A 21969-nucleotide genomic window follows, 5' to 3' on the forward strand; every position below is an offset into this window, starting at 1 on the left:
AAATTTTGTTCCTAACAGGTTTTGAAGTATGCGGAAATTATAGAACCTTTCAGTAATCAGATAAGATTATCTTTTGTTACACATTTTTATTAAAGATATTAATTAGTTGTTGAATTGAACTTTATCTTTAGAAAATCAATAAAAGAAAACAATTTCTATTATCAATTTATAAATAAAGAATTAACAATAACAATATTTCTTAAAGGGTTATTAGTAAAATTTTATTTTCATTTAATACTACTTATATCATTTATGTTCCATATTTTCTTTATTGTATTTTATGTTATATTTACCTTTAAGGAATGGACAACACGCTGGAATTGAAGAGTGAAACATGTACAAAGAACAGCAGCATTAAAACCTAAAACCTAGTTTGTTAACAATTGGTTTAGTTTAAACATCTATTGTGTATATGGGTGTGGGTGTTTTATACAGATGTTTTATAACCTTGAATATAATGACTATTAAATATATATTTAAAAACTATTTTGATTGTAATTAAAAGTTTGTGTAATGAATTACATTACTATAAATATTTGATTAGTTTTCAATGTCCAGTTAAAGAATTTTTGAAGCTTGCTAACAAATTGAGCACTGTATTTCTCTCAACCATGTTAGTTAGTATAATTAGTACTGCTTGTATCATATGGGTGGCAATTATTACATTTATAATGGTAAGAACCAATGTGTATTAAGAATATCATAATGAAATAATCCATATATTAAAAAATGTAAGAATTATTTTATCAAATTGTAATTTGATAAAATAATTCTTACATTTTTTAATATATGGATTATTTCATTATTGTAATACTATGTGGCTTAATTCCTCTTAAATTATAATAGAGTGATTTTAACTGATTATTCCCTACAATAACGTATTTTAATTGAATAAAAACAGCGGATAATTTGAGGCACTAAAGTAATAACTCCTTTGTTTAAAAAGGATTGTTTTATCGGAAAAATATCAACAGACTTCAATCTGTTAAAACTTTAATGCGTTAACTTAACGGAAAAGCTGATTGTGCAATAGTGACAAATTGATCTGTTACCCAATTTGTTATATACAACAGATTTTTTTTTAGAGTGAAGAAGTTATGCTGCATAAAGTTAAAAGGAAATTTGTTTTAATTAAATCAATACACATGATTCATAAATGTCTGCCCAATCAATTCATATAGACTAAATATGATTAAGAATCACTTTAATGATTTTTTTACAACTTTATAATAATCTTTAAACTAAAGAAACCAGTTCTTCAGTGTAACGATTTTTCATGTCTAAGAATTTTTAATTGACATAATTTTAAAAAACTTTTCAGATTGTTTTATTTCTGTTGAGAGCAAATTTTGCAATAAATTTTAGTGTAATTTTTTGATTAGCAAAAACTCTGAAATTTGAATGTTTAAACTCAGTGACACTACACAAATAACTTTAATACGATTTAGTAAATTTTGATGAAAGTAATTTAGTTTCTGAAGAAAAATTCTAGTAAAAGCAAGTTACAATCTTGTATAAAGAAGAATTGTTTTTAAATTTCTAAAACTTAAATTAATCAAGCTATTTATTGTCATTGACTGATAAATATACTTTTAATCAACTAATTTATTTTTTAGCTTAAAAACTATTCTTTTATTATTCTTTTTTAACTATTAATTTAACTAATATATCTAACTTAAACTATTAAACTAAAGCAAGTGATATGATACTATTCTTTTTTAACTATTAATTTAACTAACATATCTAACTTAAACTATTAAACTTGAAAAAAAGTGAATTGTGATATGAAAAAAATTCTTTTGATACTTTAAATATTTTTTTGAAAAAGAAAAATTTGAGTAACAAAATTAAAAGTTCTTTAACTTTGTTCAACTATAATTTATTGCACAACTTTAATTTTGCTCAAATGAGCAAAAAGTGAAGTTTTCAAAATTTTATTTAAAGTTTTTCCTAGTTCAAGAATATTAAACAAAATAGATTTTTACTAAAATTTTTAATATAATCATTATAGATGAAATGCTAAACTTGTTCGCGGTTAAGGCTCTAGCAATAGACATTCCTTTTATCTTATCTCATTTCTTTCACTCTATCAAAATGTCTTAATAAACTCTAAATTCGTTTTGCAAATACAAACTATTGCACTAAATTTTTTCTAATCTAGTGAATTATATTTTATTGTATATTTTATTATATATTTTTTTAACATCAAGCAAAAATATTAATAATTATTAACTTAAGAATTATTAAAAAATGCAGCAACAGGCAAAACCAAAGGAGAATGCAATCATTGTCACAATATAAAGTGTTTCAAAAGGATCTACTTCTTTGCTTCTACTTCACAACATTGATCTTAATTTGCATCAAGTCATAGAAAATGTTGAGCCAGCAGTTCAACCAAAAAAAGTTAAAATGATGTTAGGTTACATTTATTTAAAAAGTCCCAGCTTCATATAAACAGTCGAGTAGTTGCCTCAGTTTATCCAACAAAAGCAGATTTTTTTGAGTACTATTTGGTGTAGATTAATGCATGGATACTTTAAATATCATTCCATTTTTAATCAACTAAATAAAATTAATTAGCCTATTAGTGTCTGATAATTTGATTAATATTAATCAACTCACTCATCATATTCAATTTAATTGATGTGGTTAGTTAAATATTACCAAAACTAAATCAATTGATTAGCTGCAGCTAAACATTGAACAACATGAAATATCATCTTTACTTAACCATGTTTGTACATTGATACAGGATAGGTAAATGTAAAGAAATGATCCTAACATTTTTTTGTGTCTCATTCTAATTTTTTCACATGCTCCTTTTTTTAAGTGGAAATAAATGCTTATCAGAAATTGTAATTTTTAACAGCTCACTTGGAAATAAAAATCCCTGTTTGGCAAGTTTATTTGTTAAAACTAGTTCTTGTTGACCAGTGATCTGAAACATTACTACATTCAAGTGTTCTTATTCTCAAGTAGTGTAAAACAAATGATTCAAATTTAGATATTCAAAAATGAATAAAATTTAAGGAAGAAGATTTTTTGGATGAACTTGCACAATGGACTCAATAAAAAAACATAAAAATCAGGATTTATACATACTCTCTAGACTCATATTCTGCTGAATTGATGGTTAAAAGTCTCTTATCTAGTCAAAATCGAGCACTGGTAAATAAAAAACTTGTGCATTTATTTCCTTTTAGCAGGTGCTGCAGTGCATTACAGAGTAATTTTTAGAAAGGTTTCATAACTTAAAATTATAAGAAGTTTTATACTTTTTGCTAGAAGTAAATTCACAAATATCACCTTGAGGAATTTCTTGTCATGCTTTATACAGTAATTTTTAAATATTGTCATTGACAATGGCTTTTATTCTTTTTGCAGAGTTTCTAGTCTAATACAGCCCAGAGATGTTTGATAGGGTTCATATCAGGTAAATGACTCTGCCATGGAATTTTTTTTATCCCATTTTGATTCAACCAATTTTGAGTTCCTTTTATAGTATGACAAGGTACTTCATCTTCTAAAAATGTAAAGTCATCCTACCACTTGAGAATGTTGGAAGGAGATCCTTCTGCAATATGGAAACATATTTTGATGAATTGATATTACCTTGGTTCTCCGCTAGTTCTGATCAACCATTGCTGCATATTGCACCCAAAACCATAACTTAAAAGCCACCATGTTTCACTGTTGGGTGGAATCATTTGATGTCAGATTCTTGGCTGCAGAGTCTCCATACCCACTTGTCTGAGAATAATGCAACTTATGATTCATCAGAGAATATGACAGAGTATAGTTCCATATTATATATTTAATTGATTAAGCATACTTAATCAATTAGGTATATAATATGAAACATAAAATCGTGGTAAATTTATCATTTTAATAGACTTATACACATCATACATAAAAAAAGAGTTGAAATACATTTTATCATGGTGTCTATTTAATTCTGTTATGTCAAGAGAATACTTCATCAGTACTTGCCCAGCCTCTTATCAACACCTAGATACTGTCATTGAAAAAAATGGAGATCAAAGGTAATTAAGGTAGGTAAGAGATTATCTTGAACTTTTATAAATATTACTCAGAATTGATTAATTTTGCCTCTAAACTTTTTAAGTCTAGAAGTAAAAAAAAGTCAGTAAATCCCAACTGCGCCCTGTATTGCATAACTTGGCTTAAATCATGATTTAGATTTGGGTGTTTGAAGCTTTATACATGAAAACTTCAAATTTACTGATGATGGAACAAAGAATAGATTCTGACAATATCTATGGCTGTGACAACTGATGATAACCATAGATTTGGAGTCTGAAGAGCAAGAGAATTATAAAGATATTAATCAAAATATACATAAATGTGTACACAATCTTGTTAAGCATGTAAAACATTCTACTGCAGAATATTATATTCCAGAAAAAAATAAAAGCTGAAATTTCACTTCCTTCGGACATTAAGGATCATTGGAATTCAATTTCTACAATAATCACTCTTTTTCTTAAAACAAAAAATTGCCTTTTTGAGATATTCACAGAATTAGATGATGTTAATAAATTTAACAGACTAGATTTAAAAAGTTTAGCTGTTGAAAATGCAAGTTTATCAACAGATACTGTAGCTGCTTTATATTTGTAAAATTAGCTGATCTTAAGATCATAATTAGTTTAGATATACTTGAAAAGATAAAAGCATGAATCGATCAAAAACTTAGTATGGATGTGATGAGTTTTTTATCCTGTCCAAAAGATGAAACGTCACTTTAAAAAATAACATTGGCTTCAAGAAAACTGGCATCTTCCCTATTTAGCATAAATGACCCTTATGAATTAAACTTGCTTTTGTAGAAGTATATACCAACAGTTACAGCATTAAACCAAAATAAGTTTAAATAGATTAAGTAGGAACTCACTTTATTCAAAAATCCTGGCAAGAGAATTTAAAAAACAGGCAGATAACTGATAGTTTTTAAGAAACCTTATTTAGGCTTTTATTATGCCAAACAATGGTATGAAACAACGCAGCAAAGTAGAAACCTTCATAAAAATATAAAAATTGAAATCAGTTAAAACTATTTATAGAAAATAAAAATTGAAATTTTGTTAATGATAACAAGTGAAACTTACAGGCTCAAGATAGTCAAAGCAATACTGTTGAATTTGTTGATGCATATCAAATATTCTACATAAACACAATCATACAAAATATTTAAAAGTTTACACATCACATTATTAAATAAAATATAACCTAAAACAAACAATATCTTTCAATTTTGATTTTCAAACAAATGTTTACCCTAACTTACTCTTTTGAAGGGCCACATCTCCTCAACATTTCTATGGTTTGGAAAACTGTTTGAATAACCTGGAATACAGATAAACACATACCATTTATTAAGTAGATAAAACACACTACTACTATAAATCATTGCCATAAAAGTGCCCCAATCTTTTACAATTTTGCTGCAATTGTAACAAAACAGCCTAAATCATGGCTACTTATAACAGAGATTGGCTTACACCATCATATATATACAGAATATATGATAATATTAATGGTAACAACAACTAAATTAAAAAAGAAACCTCTTTAATATGGTCAAGACCTTCTTCAGTTAACTCTATTTCACAACTAAATAAACCAAAGGTTGACCAGCTTTGAGTATATGCACAAAGATCAAGAAGATATCCTCTAAAAACAATAAAAAAAGTTCTAAAACAAGAATACTTAGTTTTTACATTAACAATAAAAATTAAGAGCATAAATAATAAGAAATAAGAGTAAAGAAAAAAAACAGATTGCAAAAAAATATTTTATATATATATATATATATATATATATATATATATTGCTTTTTGGTATAGCAATAGTGATTGAACTATTATCTTCATCATTATGTTGTAATTGCTAGCATAAACTTTTGTTTCCTGTAAAATGTTTTTACTTTTTTATCCATTTTTTCAATTCAATACTTTTGTTGGCTGTGTCATTTTGAACTTTACAAATAAAATGGAAACTAAACTGTTATTCAGTGGAGAAAAAATTCTACAATGTGGTTCTACTTTGCAACTGCCAATTATTGTGAGGTTAAATCTCTTATTAGTTATTCTCTTATTATTTAATTTTTCATCAAAAGAAATTAAAAGAAAATATTTAAAGAGCATATTAAAAAAGAATAAGTACATAGGTAAGGAAGAGGGAGAAAAAATATGAACAAAAGTGGCTGATCTTTAGTCATGCTTACTGTTTGCTATGATTTAATGAATTTTCTTTGTAACAAAAATTTTATGAACTTATAACCAAAGTGAAAACAGCCATAAAATATAAATATATATTTTTGTATTTGCAAAGGGTTATGTTTTAATGTTATAACAACTATAAGATGTAGGTATAACAGGTGATGTTGAGCAGATGAATATGAGTAAATATTTCCTATTTTTAGCTTATAACAATTCTTACTTTTGTCGCATTTAGGCATAAGATAATTTTTCCTAAAGGAGTCAATCAAACAACACTTGTACTCAAGAAACATGAAAATTTCTAATATGATAAACAATGGAAAATCAGTTTTCAGCAAATTACAGAAAAACTGGAAAACCTCAAATTTGGTTTATGAATTTGACAAATAAAATGACAATTAACATTTAAAAAAAAAAAAGCTCACACTGCAGATCAACCTTTGTCTTAGAAGTTAAAAAAAAAAATCCATTTATTTCATCAGCTGAAGTTCAAGATAATGTTAATTGTTTACATGGAATTCCAGTCAGCAGTTGTACAATGAGAAATGATTGAATGAAGTTAATTTGAGTGGTACTGTAGCTCAACAAAAGCCACTTGAGTCAAACTTAAAAACCAGACTTGAATTTGTAAAATTTCATCAATTGAAGCCAGAAAATATTCAGCAGAGCAGCAAGCCAAAAATTTAAATTCATGGATGGAATCCTCCAAAGCAGCAGTTGAATCCCAAGTACACACTAAAGATTGTAAAGCATGGAGGTGGCAAAATCATGGTATGGAGAGCTTTTTTATGGCATGGTGTAGGACTAATTACAAAAATCAATACAAGAATGAATCAGTATATCTAATATCTACAAGGATATTTTACAAAATCACATGAAACCAATAGCAGATGAAAACTTCAAAGTCCAAAATTTTGTATTGAAAGTCCAAAATTTTGTATTGAAATGTCATTTTTAAGTCCGAAGTCCAAAATGTTGTATTGAAATGCTATTTTGTATTTTACTGAAAAGATATGGAGTGAAATTGAAGAGAATGTAAAAATTTAACAAACCAGAAAATTTGAATGAGTTGAGGAAAGCAATAAATGAAGGCTGGTATTCAATTCCTGAAAGTTAAGCTGTTGAGCTGTGTGGAAACAGTTACGAAGCATAGTACCCAACCAAATATCAAAAAGAAAAAAACTTCTAATCTATAATTTTTTAAAAGTGTGTTAATTTTGAGGCCAAAGATAAATATAAATTACAATTTAAAAAAGTAGAAATTTAACAACCATAAATATTTTTTTTCTAGTGAAAAGCAATCTTTTTATGGAACTCAGGTTCATAATGGAACTTTAACACAAAAAAATTAAATAAAAATTTATAAAAAAAATTGAAAATGTGTCAAATTGATTATGACTTATATGTGCTTATTACCTGACCACCACTTGAGTATGGTGCCAATCTCATATGAAATATTGAGCCATTATTGTATTTTTACATTGAATTTTTTTATTGAGAATCTGATAATTTAATAAATTAGTAAAGAAAAATTTCTTGTCACTTTTTTATATTTTTAAGTTTGTTTGTATATAACTTAACTCTGTTATTTGACATAAATTATTAAATTTTTTACAAATCACACAATTTATTGCATTCATTATATATTATTTGTTACATATTTATCACATATTATTACTTCACTATTATTTAAAAAAGTTAAAACCTTCCTAGTACAAAAATTAAAAAAATAAATAAATAAATTTTGTTAGAAATTAACATAAACTTACTTGTTTTTTAGGTATGAATAAATACTGCCTTTACATTCATCTCCAATAATGTTACACAAATAATCTGATGGTTTGCATCTGGAAAATGTTACACAGATAATCTGATAGTTTAAATCTAGAAAATTACTTCAAAAAAAATTGAATATGCATTTAAGTACAAATTTTATAATTTTAAAATTATTTGTGTTTTATATTTTTAGATACAACTCACCTATAAAGATTATTTTGAGATGGTATATTCCATGATAAATGCAGCTTATGAACGTCTTTCACAGGAGAAACTATTAAATTGAAAAACAAAAGGTATAACATATATAGAGTAACAAGAGCACATAATAAAATTGAGACAGCTGTTACTTGAAATGTTTTTTAACAAGGAAATGGATGAAAGCATTTTAAGTGTAGCATTAAAAAAACAATTTTAATCTGATAATAAAGAATGCTTACCATAGATCAGTTTGTTAAATTCTGCCATATTAAATGGACACTAATTAAAATAGTAAGTAAAAGTAAATAAAACATAACTTAAACAATATGTAATGAAACAAAACAATTTATTTATCAAACAAATAATAGCAAACAAGGTTTTGTCTCTATAACATTAACTTACATTGTAAGGTTCTGTTTTTAAACAAACTGGATGTCTATTAAAAAAGATAAAAAGTAATAAATATTCTATTAAGACTTATCATATAGGGTAATTCTTTCAGAGTTAAAAGCTAAAATATTTTTCACAACTATCAACTAGAAATCATTCTGCTGTTCAGAATAATGGAAACATACTTTGAAGCACTGTAGTAAAGAATTTAATCTGTGCATCATTTATCAACTTAAAATTTTTCTTCTGTCATCTTAGGTGTTTACAATAGGCAAAACACTTTTACATTCAATATTGTATTCAAATACAAACTTTACATATTATATAACTTTTTATACATGAGAAACTGAATTTTAAATGTTGTTATGCACAAAGAAGAGTTTTATTGTTTTTTTTTTTAAATCTATTAATAAATCTGTTCAAATATCCATAACAACCTTATACAAAAATGAAACTAAATGAATTTTTTCCTGATTTAATCAGCTATTGCTGACCGCCAATAGCATTTTCATAAAATGTCTAAAAATTGTTTTTAGGTTTAATGTAATAGGTTGAAATACAATTGTTTATATAAATATTGAAAATACAAATACAAATAAAATACAAATGTATATATATAGAGAGAGAGAGAGATATTTTTGAGGTGATTTATTGTGTTTTTTGATATGTCACCCACTGGTGGTCGACGTGGCACCAATGGTAATATATTATAAATGGTGCATGCCCCTCAGGCAGAATGACAAGCTAAAGTCAGGTATCTTGTGTCAACCACTGCTGGCAGACGTGGCTCAATTGGAATTCCTTGGTCTTGGCCACTGGTGGCTGACACAGCAGTCTACATGTTAATGAGAACTTTTTTTTTAACTAAAGCATTTTGTACCTTGAGTTAATTGGTGAAAAATATTTCCTAGCCATACTTTCTATTGTATCTAAAGACTCTAGAAAAAAAAGAAAACTTTTAAATAATAAAAAAACTGGAAACTTTAATGAAGAATAACATTAAGACAGTTTCAAACTAGATAAAACACTATTAATATGTATAAGAACTTGTTGAGCATATGCAACATGCATAATTACCTGTTGAGCATATAGCTAATGTCATTTCTTTTTTGCAATAATAGTTATTAAAAAAGTCTTTTAAGCTCTCCATTACATTGATTTTCTAAAAAAAAGAATTAATATTTAGTTGCGCTCAAGGAATGTTCATAATTGAAAAAACATAATTGAGCTGTGAATCATTCAAAAAGATTTTAGGCAACTTATACTGAACCAAACATTTCAGAAATTTCAAAAAAAGAATGAGCAGCAATAAACTAAGGTATGAACACTTACCATTTTTTTAGGAATATCTAACAATGTAATTTTGTTACCTAAATTTTTAAAAAGTAAGAAAAATTGGAGTTTTAAGTACAAAACTGATTGTTTTAGCCAAAACATGAACTTCCATTATTTAACAAGAATTTTTTTTGTACCCCATGAGAATTTTGAGTATGGATGTCCTTTTTTAGATAGGTGTGAGAATAATTGGCTAGTTCTGCATACATCTCGGGGTAAATCTTCTTTAAATTCTAAATAGCATTAAATAGTCATCACATAATATATCACTCAATCACAAAGTAGGAACTCTAGTTTATGCCACAACTTTATAGAAAATATAAGGATTTTTATTTTAACATATCCAGAAAAAATATAATAAACTTATTTAGAGTGAGTTCTCTTACTAAGAGTTTGATTCTTTAAATAGTGGCTTTTTAAAACTCACAGGCCTGTATTATTCAACTTAAACAAGAAGGTGAACTTAAAATCACATCAGAAGCTTTGACTCAATTACAGTATATTGCTTTTCCCCCCTAATTGCTAACTCAACAAACAACTTTATTACTGACAAATACTACCTAACTGACAAAATAATTTTATTTAAGACAAAAGAAAATATAATTTAAAAAAAAACTACAAAAGCAAATAGATAAAAACTACAAGGTACTGATGATGCAAGAAGAGCAAAGCAATCCATCTTTGTCTCATAGATGTCTCATGTTAATGCAAATAAAATAATTTTTTTTTTATTGGAAACTAATGATTTAGTTTTAAAAAAACCATTCAAAAACAATAGTTAAACAAATATTTTTTTGAGCAAATTAGATTTGAAAAATGACACATACCACTGTCAATTGACTTTAACTCTCTCATCATAGCATTTTCTCTCAAAAGAGGAGAAATAAAAAACTGTGCAAACCTAAAACAAATATATATATATATATATATATATATATATATATATATATATATATATATATATATATATATATATATATATATATATATATATATGTATATACAGCTAATAACTCTTAAAAAAAGCAAAAAAAAAAACCTATTAGTATTTTATCAAGGCCTAAAGATAGGAAACTTATAAAGAAGAATGTATAGAGAAGGGAGCAAACATTGTAAACATTTTTTTATATTAAACTATATAACAACTATATAACAACTATATAACAATATATTAACAAATTATAACAATATAAACACACAAAAAACCCACTACTAATGAGTTTATCAATTTCATTCATTTTTAAATTTTTCAAAGAATAAAAATCATTTATATAAAATGAATTAAAAATCTTTTATATATATAAAAAAATTTATATAAAAAAATCATTTCTATGTAAGTTTAAAAAAAAAGAGTTAAACCATCTAGATTTAGTACCTATCAAGACTTTCTTCTAAGTGCTCAGGTTGAACTTCAAAATGAAATATTGTCTTTAAAATAAGAGATATATAAAAAATTGACAAATTAGAAAAGCAAATAAAAAGCCTTTTAGTAAATTCATGAACACTTTAAAGTTCTAAATGATAATAAACCTATATATAGTCTTAAAATGATTATTTGTTTAAAGTTTAAAGCAGTTTAATAAAGATCTAATAAAGGCCTAATAAAATAGTATAAAAAAATGTGATTTTGACATTTCAGCTCTATTAATCTCTTTTCTTAATTTTAAAACTTTCTTGCTTAGAGTTGCATTCTTTAGTTTATAACAGGTCTGCCATCTAACTTTTTTTTTTCAACTAGTGGTTATTTCATGAATGGTAACACTTAGCTCATGTCTGATTTGACAGATAATTAGTTTTATCCTTCCGCTGAACAAATATGGTTGTGTATACGCTTGAACAACGCTGGGAAATATTGCAACATTACTTTGAAAATCATGGTAATGTTGCAGAATGTGTGCGAAAATTGCGTACGGATTTTGGAAGAAGAGAAGCACCGTCAGCTCCGTATGCTCGTTATCTGGTGAAAAAAGTGAAAGAAACTGGCATCCTCATCGATAAACCAAAGTGTGAAAAGCCAAAAACAGTGTGTATACCCGAGAATATTGCTGCTGTGGCAGAAAGTGTGCATGAAGCGCCATCAACATCAATTCACCGTCATTCTCAACAATTGAACATTTCAACAGGACGGCGCTACGTGCCACACAGCCGAAGCTACACTCGATGTTTTGCGCCCTGTTTTTGAAGATCGCATTATCAGCCGCAGAGCTGATGTCGTTTGGTCACCTCGGAGCTGGGATTTGACACCGTTGGACTATTATTCGTGGGGTGCCCTCAAAGACAAGTGTTACGCCGACAAACCAGAGACAATTGACGCTTTAAAGGACAATATTCGTGAAGCCATTGGTGAAATACAGCTGCACACAATCGATAATGTGCTTAAAAATTGGACCGATCGTTTAGGCTACTGCATGGCCAGCCGAGGCAGCCATTTGAATGAAATTATTTTCCATTATTAACCAGAAGGATTGTACTTTCAAATAAAAAAAGACATTTGAGAAAATATTCAGTAATTTTTTTTATAGCATTTTCAAAAAAAAAAAGTTATTTGGCGGACCCGATATAAAGCACAATGACTCTTTTGCTATTGTTACAAAATTGTCTACTGTTTAGAAAAATTACTTATTGATTTTTATTGATGATCTTGTTACCTACAGCTTCATTTCCTGTAGAAGCATTCATTGATCCTCCATGAGAATTCAGAAACATGTCAAATTCATTTTCATTTGGATATTTTTCACTTCCCAAAAATACCACTAAAAAAAAGACATTTAGATAATTATTACTTTTTTACTTTTCAAAATATCACACAAAAATTTATTTTATTCATAAACTGTTCATACTATGTTCAAGAAAATGAGCAAGTCCTGGTATTTCATTTGGGTCATCAAAACTTCCTGTCTTTATGCATAATGCTGCAGCAGCCTGAAAGTATTTATCATTTAAGAAGTTTGTCTTAGTTTAAAATTTGTTAAAATGCATAATTTATAAAGTTAGTTGTACAACATCTTTTTTAAAAAAAAGTGTTTATAGCAGCAATAATTTAGTCACAACATTTATATTGATCTCAAACCTGCTCAATTAGGACTGGATTGAATTAGGACTGGAATCCATTAAAACATTCAATCTGTATGTATGTATGTATGTATGTATGTATGTATGTATGTATGTATGTATGTATGTATGTATGTATGTATGTATGTATGTATGTGCGTAATTTAAAATGCAAAGTTTTAACAAATGTTACCAATTTTGTTTCTGTTTCAATAATTGTTGATTCACTTTTGTGGTTCTTTTTTATATCAGACACCAAAAGAGCCTTAATGCCATTTTCCAAACTAATAATTCTAAATATTAAAATTAGTAATAGTTAAAAATCAAAATTTATTTAGACTATTTTATTCAGTAGAATGAAATTTAAATTTAATCATAACCTAAAATTGTTTTGTTCTTTGAGCAATGAAGAAAATAAATTCATCAAAAAAAAAAAAAAAGAATTGTTATCACTTTTTTTACCTTATAATATTATCTTGATCCCATTTTTTATATGTCATTTTATGATTAAATTTTAACTAAAAGGTGTCTAAATAATTATCTTACAAAATGATTTTGTCAAATAGCCCTATATTTTAACAGTCTTCTTAGTTCCCTTGTAATATTGACAATATTGATTTAAAAAACCTTAAACGTTTAATTTTTTTTTCTAATTAGGGTGTGTTTTTAATGCTATTTCTTCCAACACTGGTAACAAAAAAGGTGAGTATAAAGGAGAATTTAAGCATGTTTCAATCATAAGTCATCTCAAAGATCAGTACCCATACTTCATTTTGATACCAAACTATTAGAACAGATTATCACAGGCCTAAATATTATTAAATGAATTGAGTGACTCTTAGTCTCAGTAAGCTCCCCAGATGATGATACCATGGAGACCATCATTTAGGCATAGTTTAATGTCTTTCTTTCATGTGAGTTGATCAAAATTGGTAAAATTGCAAGCAATATAGGTGGATTTATTTGAGCAGCACAATTTCTTATAGATTTGAATGGTTTAATACTCTAGATACTATTATTTACCCTCAGCTGCAGGAGTTCTTTGAATAGATCAAAATCATAACATTTGTTAATGATGTTACAAAAAGGAACAAGAAAACAATTAAGCTCAAGTATTCTGTTGCAGCTACCAGAGATGAAGATCGTCTTAGAAGTGCTCTTTTTTTAGTTAGAAAGTTTAGAAAAAATTTGCCTATAAGTATGCCTAAAAAATCTGATTTAAAACTATTGAGAAATTTTTATTTTAGATTATTTTATTATAATGGTAATCAGTAGAGTGCTTTTATGATTTTAATTTTGGAACACCATATATATATATATATATATATATATATATATATATATATATATATATATATATATATATATATATATATATATATATGTATGTATATATAAATATATATATATATATATATATATATATATATATATATATATATATATATATATATATATGTATATATAAATATATATATATATATATATATATATATAATGGTGTAGAATAACAAAATTGTAAAAAATGATATAAAAAACAAAAATATTATTTTCAATACCTATACATTCTGCAATCAGTTAAAGACTTGATTGGAAAACTCATTTCACTATACATTCTTAAAAAAGTTTTACTTTTCAGAACAACTTTACTAAAATCTCTTTTGAAATATCTAAACATTCATACACGTGCAATGAGTGACTGACATGTTTTTGTGGGTTATGAATACATTTAATTCTGAATCGCCAACAACGTCTTTTCTGATAGTCCGTATGGTTTTTTTGTTTTTTTTTGTTGTTTTTTTTTTGACTTTTCATTTTTGACTTTTTACTCTTTCAGTAAGTATCCGGCGTTTGGTTTTTTGTTTTTCAGCGACAAGTAAAGAATAAAGTGCCAATTTCTCAATTAGTCATTTAAAAGAAAGCGAATTTAAGTAATTTATATATTTAGAAATAAACAGTTAAAAGGTTCTGGAAAAAATTTCAATACTAGGGATGGCACTTTTACTTACTTTTTTTTTACTTACTCAAGTAAGTAAGCCTTTATGAAAAAGTAAATTGCGTATATAACTGTAAGCGTTCAAAAAAAACTTAAATTTACTTTTAAAAGTAATTTACTTTTCTAAAACAATTTTTATTTTGTAAAGAAAGGTGAATTTACTTTCAAATGTAAGTTATATGTAAGTAGATTATATAAAAAAGTAATTTACATTTACATTTAAAATTGAGTTACATGGAAAAGTAATTTACTTTTACATTTAAAAGTTAATTACTTTTTTAAAACTGCATTACATAATATAATTTTACATCGAAATGTAACTTACTTTTACATTTAAAAAGAATTTATTTTTAAAAAAATTATATTACAGTAATTGTAAAAAAAAAAAGCATTTTAAAATACATTATAAAAAAGTTACATGCAATCAAATGTAAGTAAAATTTACTTATATAACTAGTTTTCCTAAGTAGACATGTGTTATTTTATAACTAAAATGAAATGGCTATTAAAAGTAAATTACATAAAATTACTTTTGATTACTTAAGTTTACATTTAAAATAACTTTTAGTTACAATTAAAAGTAATCTATACTTAAAAAGTAAGTAAATTTACTTTTGGTCAACATTTTCTCTGAAAGGATATTGTATGAGAGAGTAAAATGCAGTGAAACAAAACATGCAGTAAAGCATAGTTAATTTAATTTGGGGCAACAACTGGTCTGAACGGATTTAGACTTTTTTTTCCCTGTGCACCTTTAAAATATCAATAACCGACTCCGATCCATGATTATATTGGCAATTAAAACCATTCCTAGCGCCGGAACAATTTCGCATTTGCTTTGAAACCATTGTTAGACCCTGGTTAAAAAAAAAGTTCAATTCCTGGCCAACATGGAAATATTTTACTAGTCTTAGGCTGGAACAGTTATCTTTTTGAAAATTTTCAATGACGGAACGTATGGAATTCAGACGGTATCAAGAAAAATATCCTCCTAAAAAATGCCTCCCAGGAAAAATGCTTAAATAGTTTTTTTATATATACTTAGATACGCTTTACTGTCATTTTATCTTTGTATCAGCTTTTTTCCTGATACCGCTTTTAATGTGTAAATTTTTAAATTTATTTGTTGCTTTTTTATTTTTGTTTTATCGACAAACTTTTTTGGAATTTGTGCAGCGGAGTGTACATATACATCGACTGATTGTTAGGGAGAACGTGCACGAAATAGTACACACAACAACTGACGGTTAGGAGTTGGGGGAGGCAATCTTTTAATTTAAACAAAAGTTTGATTTTTTTTTTCTTTTACTTTTATTTTTGGGAGAGGGGGGATTTTTTCCAGGGGAATTTTTTGTCGGGGAGATATTTGGGTGGGGTTCTCGGGTTTCTTTCTTAAACCAATTTAGAAATAGCCTAAACATAGTAGTAAGGAGAAAACACATTTACCCTGGGGGAGACACCCGTTTAGGAAGAAGAGATTCTTTGAAAGGCAAATTTATAAGTAGTTTTTTTTAAGGTTTTATGTATAAATGTTTTTATTATTTAAAAATTAAGGAGGGACACTAAATATAGTAAGGGCATATAAAAACAGATTATAATAAGGCCATTAAAACTGGCCAGCATTTTAGCTTTCTCGCCACATAAATAAATTTTTTGGAGAGAGAACTATTATCATATCGACAAAATTATAATAGTTCTCTCTCCAAAAAATCTCCTTTTACAAATTTTCTTGTTCATTTATACCGGATAGTTTTCCAAAAATATCCCTCAAATATCGTCATTAATAACCGCTTCAACATTTTTATCATATTCACAGGTAAAAAGATATTGAAATTGTTAAATCTGTAACGCCGTTGAACGTTCGTGCTCTTTCCGTAACGGAATTACGATTATAAAGTTATGTAAAGGTATATATATATATATATATATATATATATATATATATATATATATATATATATATATATATATATATATATATATATATATATATATATATATAATGTTTTGTTGGCGCGTAGAAAAAAATAATTTTTTGACAACCAATTTAGTGAGCGAAAAACATCTGCTTTGACAACTTTTTACTTATTCGGTTTCGGCCAAAATTTCTGTTCAAACCACTACCAAAATGAGACGAAACTTTTGTGAGGAGATTTTTTTAAGTTTAGATAACTTGTTCTTAATTCAGTGTGATCATGACGTTTTCCTAATTGTAATCGTTTGTGGGTAAATCAATTTTTAATTACGACAGTTATAGCAATTTTAATTGAAATTACTTTACATAACTGATTCAAGTTACTATTCTCAAATCATTCCTTAGGCGAACTTCAAATATCAAAATTTTTTCACATGTTCTACTTTTTCTTTAATTATGTTACAAACTCGTTTTCGATCGTTTAATTACCTTATGTTCCCTAAATCCAACTATTCTGTATGGGACTTCAAAGACATAAAAATGATTGAGGAAACTAATTAAATTAAATTACTATCAGGGTCTTTATTTACGATATGAATCTGAGACTTCTCGTGAACAAGGCAAGCACCATATTAATTTTGTTTAATTTTTTTGACAACAATGACTGGAAAAAAAGAAAAAAAAAGAAAATTATCTAAAAGACCTTTATTTGGAACGCAAGACTTTATCAACATACATCGCCAGAAATGTTTGTCTTTATCTGAAACAAACACGCCAACTGTTGAAGCAAGACGTCTACCTGGTGACAATATTACATATTCAGGTATGTTTGTAAATTTTATTTAAATATTAAGATGAACTTGTGAATGAAAACAGAAAGGTCAAAGAAATTAAATGACCCAGAATAATTACTTGCTGTACAGTCATGTATTTGTATCAGTCTTTAATTTCCGTTGATACTTGAAATATATTTTTATAAACTATTGCTTGTGCTGTAGGTTCGAACTCTGATACCGACGATGATCAAGTTATAAAATCAGTCCGTAAAATAAAAGCATTGCCTATTAAGACCCTATTTTCATTTGTTGCCAACACAAATAAGTATGTTTGTTTGATGTGCCCGGAGAATTGAAACCTTGTGTGTGGGCCTGAACCAAATCTGCGAAAACATATTTTCCATGTTCATAAAAAATCTGAGTACCTTTACGATTCTCAAAAAAAATTACTCGTTCAAGATAAATAAGTTGGGATGCAGAACAAAGATGAAATAGATGAAGCCGTAATAAACTGCATTATTCAAGATGGTCGTCCTTTTAACGATTTTCATAAACCTGGTATGCAACGCCTTCTAAACATTCTTGCCCCACTTTACAAACCGCCTCATCGAAAGACAATAGCAAAGCGATTGAGAAAGCAATACTATCAATACAAGAACAATCTTAGAGCTAAACTTACGTCAGTTACCCATATTGCTCTAGCAACCGATTTGTGGAAAAATAGGGTTGGATTCTATTGGCTTTGCATAACAGCGCATTATTTAACATAGAAATTTAAATACAAATCAAATATAGTTTGCTTTCGCAGATTTTACGGAAGACAATTAAGTAGTAGACTTACAGCATTCGTGCAAAAAGAAATTACTAAACTTGAAATTGATACTAAAGTTATTTCAATAACAACAGACAACGCTGAAGACATTAAAAAGGAGATGGGATCTATAGCTTTACGGCTTTCATGCATTTTTCATAACTTAAATCTCGTTTTAAATCATGGAATAAAGTTGCGGGCCAAACCATCACAGAGCTTATTAGATGGCACATCAGATATCGAAGAGGATCTTATTTATTACAATAACTACAATGAAAGCGATATCGAGTCTAATGAAAATATATCGTCGGACGAACAGCTTGAAATGTACGATGTAAACAATCAAGTAGAAAATGCGTGTACTTTTGAAACGGAAAACGTGAGCTCGGATGATGATAAAAGTAGCGAGGAGGAAGAAGCATCTACAGATGAAACTGTTAATCAGTTATTTAACTTTTCATCCATCATTTTATTTAGGTTAAGAAAAACTTTAGCTCTTGTTAAAAGGTCTTCAATATTGCAATCATTTGTTTTTGATGAGGTTAAGAAAGAGGGGCTAGAAATAAATAACTTATCGTCAGATTTTCATGTACGTTGGAACTCAACTTTTTTAATGATTAGTAAGATAATTAAAGCTAAAAATGTTTATAATAAAATTACTATAGATCCTGGTACTATCAATGGGTTAACAGAAAAACAAGTTAGTAAACTCAAGAAACTAAATCTGTTATCAGAAGATTGGAAGTTCCTAGAAACTTTACACTATAATCTTGCGCCATTCTTTGAAGCAACTAAACTTCTCTCTACTAGAAATTTTCCAACACTTTCGTCGGCCAAATTTGTCCAAAATACGTTAATGAACTTTCTTGAAAATGAATCTTCAGCTAAATGTTTTCTATCGCAATCGTCTTCTTTGGTCGAGAAAGAAAACATGTTACGAAGCAGTCTTCTCAAGTTTATGAAGGTATACTTTATTGAAAAGATATCTCCAAAACAAAAGTTACAAACTTTACTGGCATGTTTCTTTGATCCGAGAACTAACGAGTGTCTTACAGAAAAAGAATATCAGGAAGCAGAAAGTAAACTGTTGAAAACATTTTTGAATACAATGCTCCGACAATATCCTCGAAGGTCAACGTTTGTAAACACTTGTTTGCAAAATGACCAAAATCAGCCGAGAAGTGGTTAGTTACAAAATATTATTTGTTTTTAAATTTAAATATATTTAAACTTATGTAAATAATTTTTTAAAGCACTTTTGTAAAAAGATTTGCATATTGACAAATATTATTACTCATTTTCATTTTTAGAAGAGACAGATTCAGATGTTCGATTCGAACTTCAAGATTCACCTGAACAGTCTGTGAACCACAAAAATAGATTCGCTAAACTTGCAACATTGTGCGGTGTCAATCTATGCATACAAAAAACACAATCAAAGCGAAATATCAAAGAAGAGTTGTCCTTTTTCAATTACGCTTTAAAGCAAAAAAATTGGAAATTTGATGAATTTTGGTACAAATATGAAAAAGATATTCCAATGTTAGCCTCTAAAGCAAGAGTGGTTTGTACTTCGCCTGCTAGTTCGGTAGGGCCAGAATCCTCATTCAGTGTTGCTAACTTTATTCATCGAAAAGAAAGATGTAACATGAGCTCAAGAAACTTACGTTACTCAATGCTCCTTAAAGAGAAGATATGATTAAACTTACTTTAAAATTTGATATTTAATGTAACTCAGAATGGAAGTAATTCGCTTATATAGTTTGTATTTTATATTTTTCATAATTTTTATATTTCACTTATGTAATTTGTATTTTATATTTTTATATTATGATGATGTGGAAGAAATTTTATACATTTTATTATGAAATATGTTTTTTATAAATGCCAATGCGGGTTCGGCGATTTGACAAACCAAAAAAATTGTGCGATTACTTTAACACATTATAGCGTTTGTTTTAACTATAAGTTGTTGTTTTTTTTTTTAATATATTATTTATGTAGTTCCTAAACAATTTAGCATTTGCAAACAGGGCCGTGGCTAGGCTCCCCAACACCCCAGCGATTTATGGAGCTGTTTTTTTATTATAAGGAGCATTTTTTTTAAGTTGTACCTAATAAGGGATATTTTTTGAAGATTTATTTGGCCATAATACTACGGGTTTATAAAATATGTTTCAAATGGGGCTTAACGATATGGTTAATTGCTGCCTTTTCTTGCTTCAGCGATTGATTTCGTTTATATAATTGTACATTTTATTATATTCTTTATCAAAAGCAATCAAATCTTATTTGGCTTTTAATTTGCTTTAAAAGTGTCAAAATTTTAGTTGTAATTTGTTTTAAAACACTGACTAGTTTTTTGTTTTTGATTCAAACTTTTCATACAATAAGACTAAATTGGTCTGCATTTTACAATAATTTTCTAAATTTTGAATTAATATTCAGCGTGGTTCTTGTTAATAGCGTTAAAGTGGTTGTTGTTATTCATTGTGATAGATAACAACAACCACGATGACCAAAATGAAAATTATTTGGGTGCATAAACCTTTACTAGAAAGTCTATCGGCCTCCGATGCCCCTGACGGAAATCGTTTTTAATCAAATAATTTATACTTGATTTATAATTTTTGCAAAATTTTTTGAAAGGTCCATGTCCCACACTAAACATATTTGATAATGCGTCAAACGAATTATGAAATATGTTTAGGGACGTTAGAGTTGATTAACGGCTTTAATTGAATTTTTTCAATAACTAAAGTTTTCACAAAGACGGAATATTTTATTTCCTAAATAGAATATATTTTTTGCGACAGAATTGCTTACTGTCATTATGAGGTTTTCTCTCTCCGCATAAAAATATACTTTTTGAAAAAATGTATTTTGCACTAATTAACCTTTAAATTGCTTAATAATGTAATAACAAACATTGAACTTTCTTCCATTTTTTCTGGCGACAGGAAGCGAAAATTTGCGCCCACCCCCACCCACCCCCCTTCCCTTCGGCGGCCGACGACAGTTAAGAAGTGGAAATCACTGAAGGCAACCTTTTCATCTTTTTGCATACAAAATAACTTCTGACGGCAACCGCCAGTGGTTTTCATCTTTTGGTTGGTGCCAGCCTCCAAAAAAAGTTTCCAGCAGCGGCCACCAATTGGAAGGCGGAAGCTACTGTAGGCAGAGGCAAAAACATTCTGCCCGCAAAATTATTTTGGGAGGCGGACGGCAATTCTTTGCACCTCTAAAAAGAGTTCGTGTTTCGGCATAATCTTACTTTGCCGCCGGTAGGGATTATTAACGCTGATGCGTTATATCACCATAAAAAATAATGTTTGATCAAAAAGCGCAATATAATGGAAGTTTTCGAAAAAGTGCGCTCCGTCGGAAAAGTGACGTAGTCAAGGATTGGGATGGATAGGAAGCAACCCACCATGTTTATTAAACTTGCCCCCAATTTACAAAACCCCGCCACAAAA

The 21969-nt window shown here is 27.7% G+C and overlaps 2 protein-coding genes across 7 annotated transcripts in view; one reads left to right on the forward strand and one right to left on the reverse strand.

Annotated features, from left to right (window-relative positions):
* LOC145196705 (nardilysin-like) overlaps window positions 1-14848 on the reverse strand; it is a 43097-nt gene extending 28249 nt beyond the window's left edge. For 4 of the 6 annotated variants that reach the window (XR_016449280.1, XR_016449282.1, XR_016449283.1 and 1 more), the window contains exons 1-17: window positions 14555-14848; window positions 13189-13288; window positions 12785-12866; window positions 12597-12697; window positions 11320-11372; window positions 10772-10845; window positions 10082-10177; window positions 9942-9979; window positions 9687-9771; window positions 9490-9547; window positions 8622-8655; window positions 8459-8498; window positions 8223-8292; window positions 8012-8089; window positions 5589-5694; window positions 5309-5367; window positions 5130-5184 (exon numbers count right to left, since the gene is read on the reverse strand). Coding sequence is in view for 2 of the 6 variants with exons in the window: in XM_090076850.1 (XP_089932976.1) it covers window positions 5130-5184; window positions 5309-5367; window positions 5589-5694; window positions 8012-8089; window positions 8223-8292; window positions 8459-8498; window positions 8622-8655; window positions 9490-9547; window positions 9687-9771; window positions 9942-9979; window positions 10082-10177; window positions 10772-10845; window positions 11320-11372; window positions 12597-12697; window positions 12785-12866; window positions 13189-13288; window positions 14555-14673 (1248 nt within the window). In the remaining 4 variants the exon portion in view is untranslated. Of the gene's footprint in view, window positions 1-5129; window positions 5185-5308; window positions 5368-5588; window positions 5695-8011; window positions 8090-8222; window positions 8293-8458; window positions 8499-8621; window positions 8656-9489; window positions 9548-9686; window positions 9772-9941; window positions 9980-10081; window positions 10178-10771; window positions 10846-11319; window positions 11373-12592; window positions 12698-12784; window positions 12867-13188; window positions 13289-14554 lie in introns of those variants that run through there. The other 2 variants (XR_016449281.1, XM_090076851.1) reach the window with 2 other exon arrangements.
* Window positions 14849-18684: 3836 nt separating this feature from the next.
* Window positions 18685-20330, forward strand: LOC149893187 (uncharacterized). The gene is made up of 2 exons (XM_090067206.1): window positions 18685-19677; window positions 19807-20330. The coding sequence occupies exons 1-2, from the start codon at window positions 18819-18821 to the stop codon at window positions 20190-20192; spliced, it is 1245 nt and encodes a 414-aa protein (XP_089923332.1). The 5' UTR covers window positions 18685-18818; the 3' UTR covers window positions 20193-20330.
* The last annotated feature ends 1639 nt before the right edge of the window (window positions 20331-21969 follow it).

The sequence above is a fragment of the Hydra viridissima genome, unplaced genomic scaffold (genome assembly GCF_058129835.1).
Source record: "Hydra viridissima isolate aposymbiotic clone 2 unplaced genomic scaffold, HvirCarnegie_v1 scaffold_1, whole genome shotgun sequence".
Lineage (NCBI taxonomy): Eukaryota > Metazoa > Cnidaria > Hydrozoa > Anthoathecata > Hydridae > Hydra > Hydra viridissima.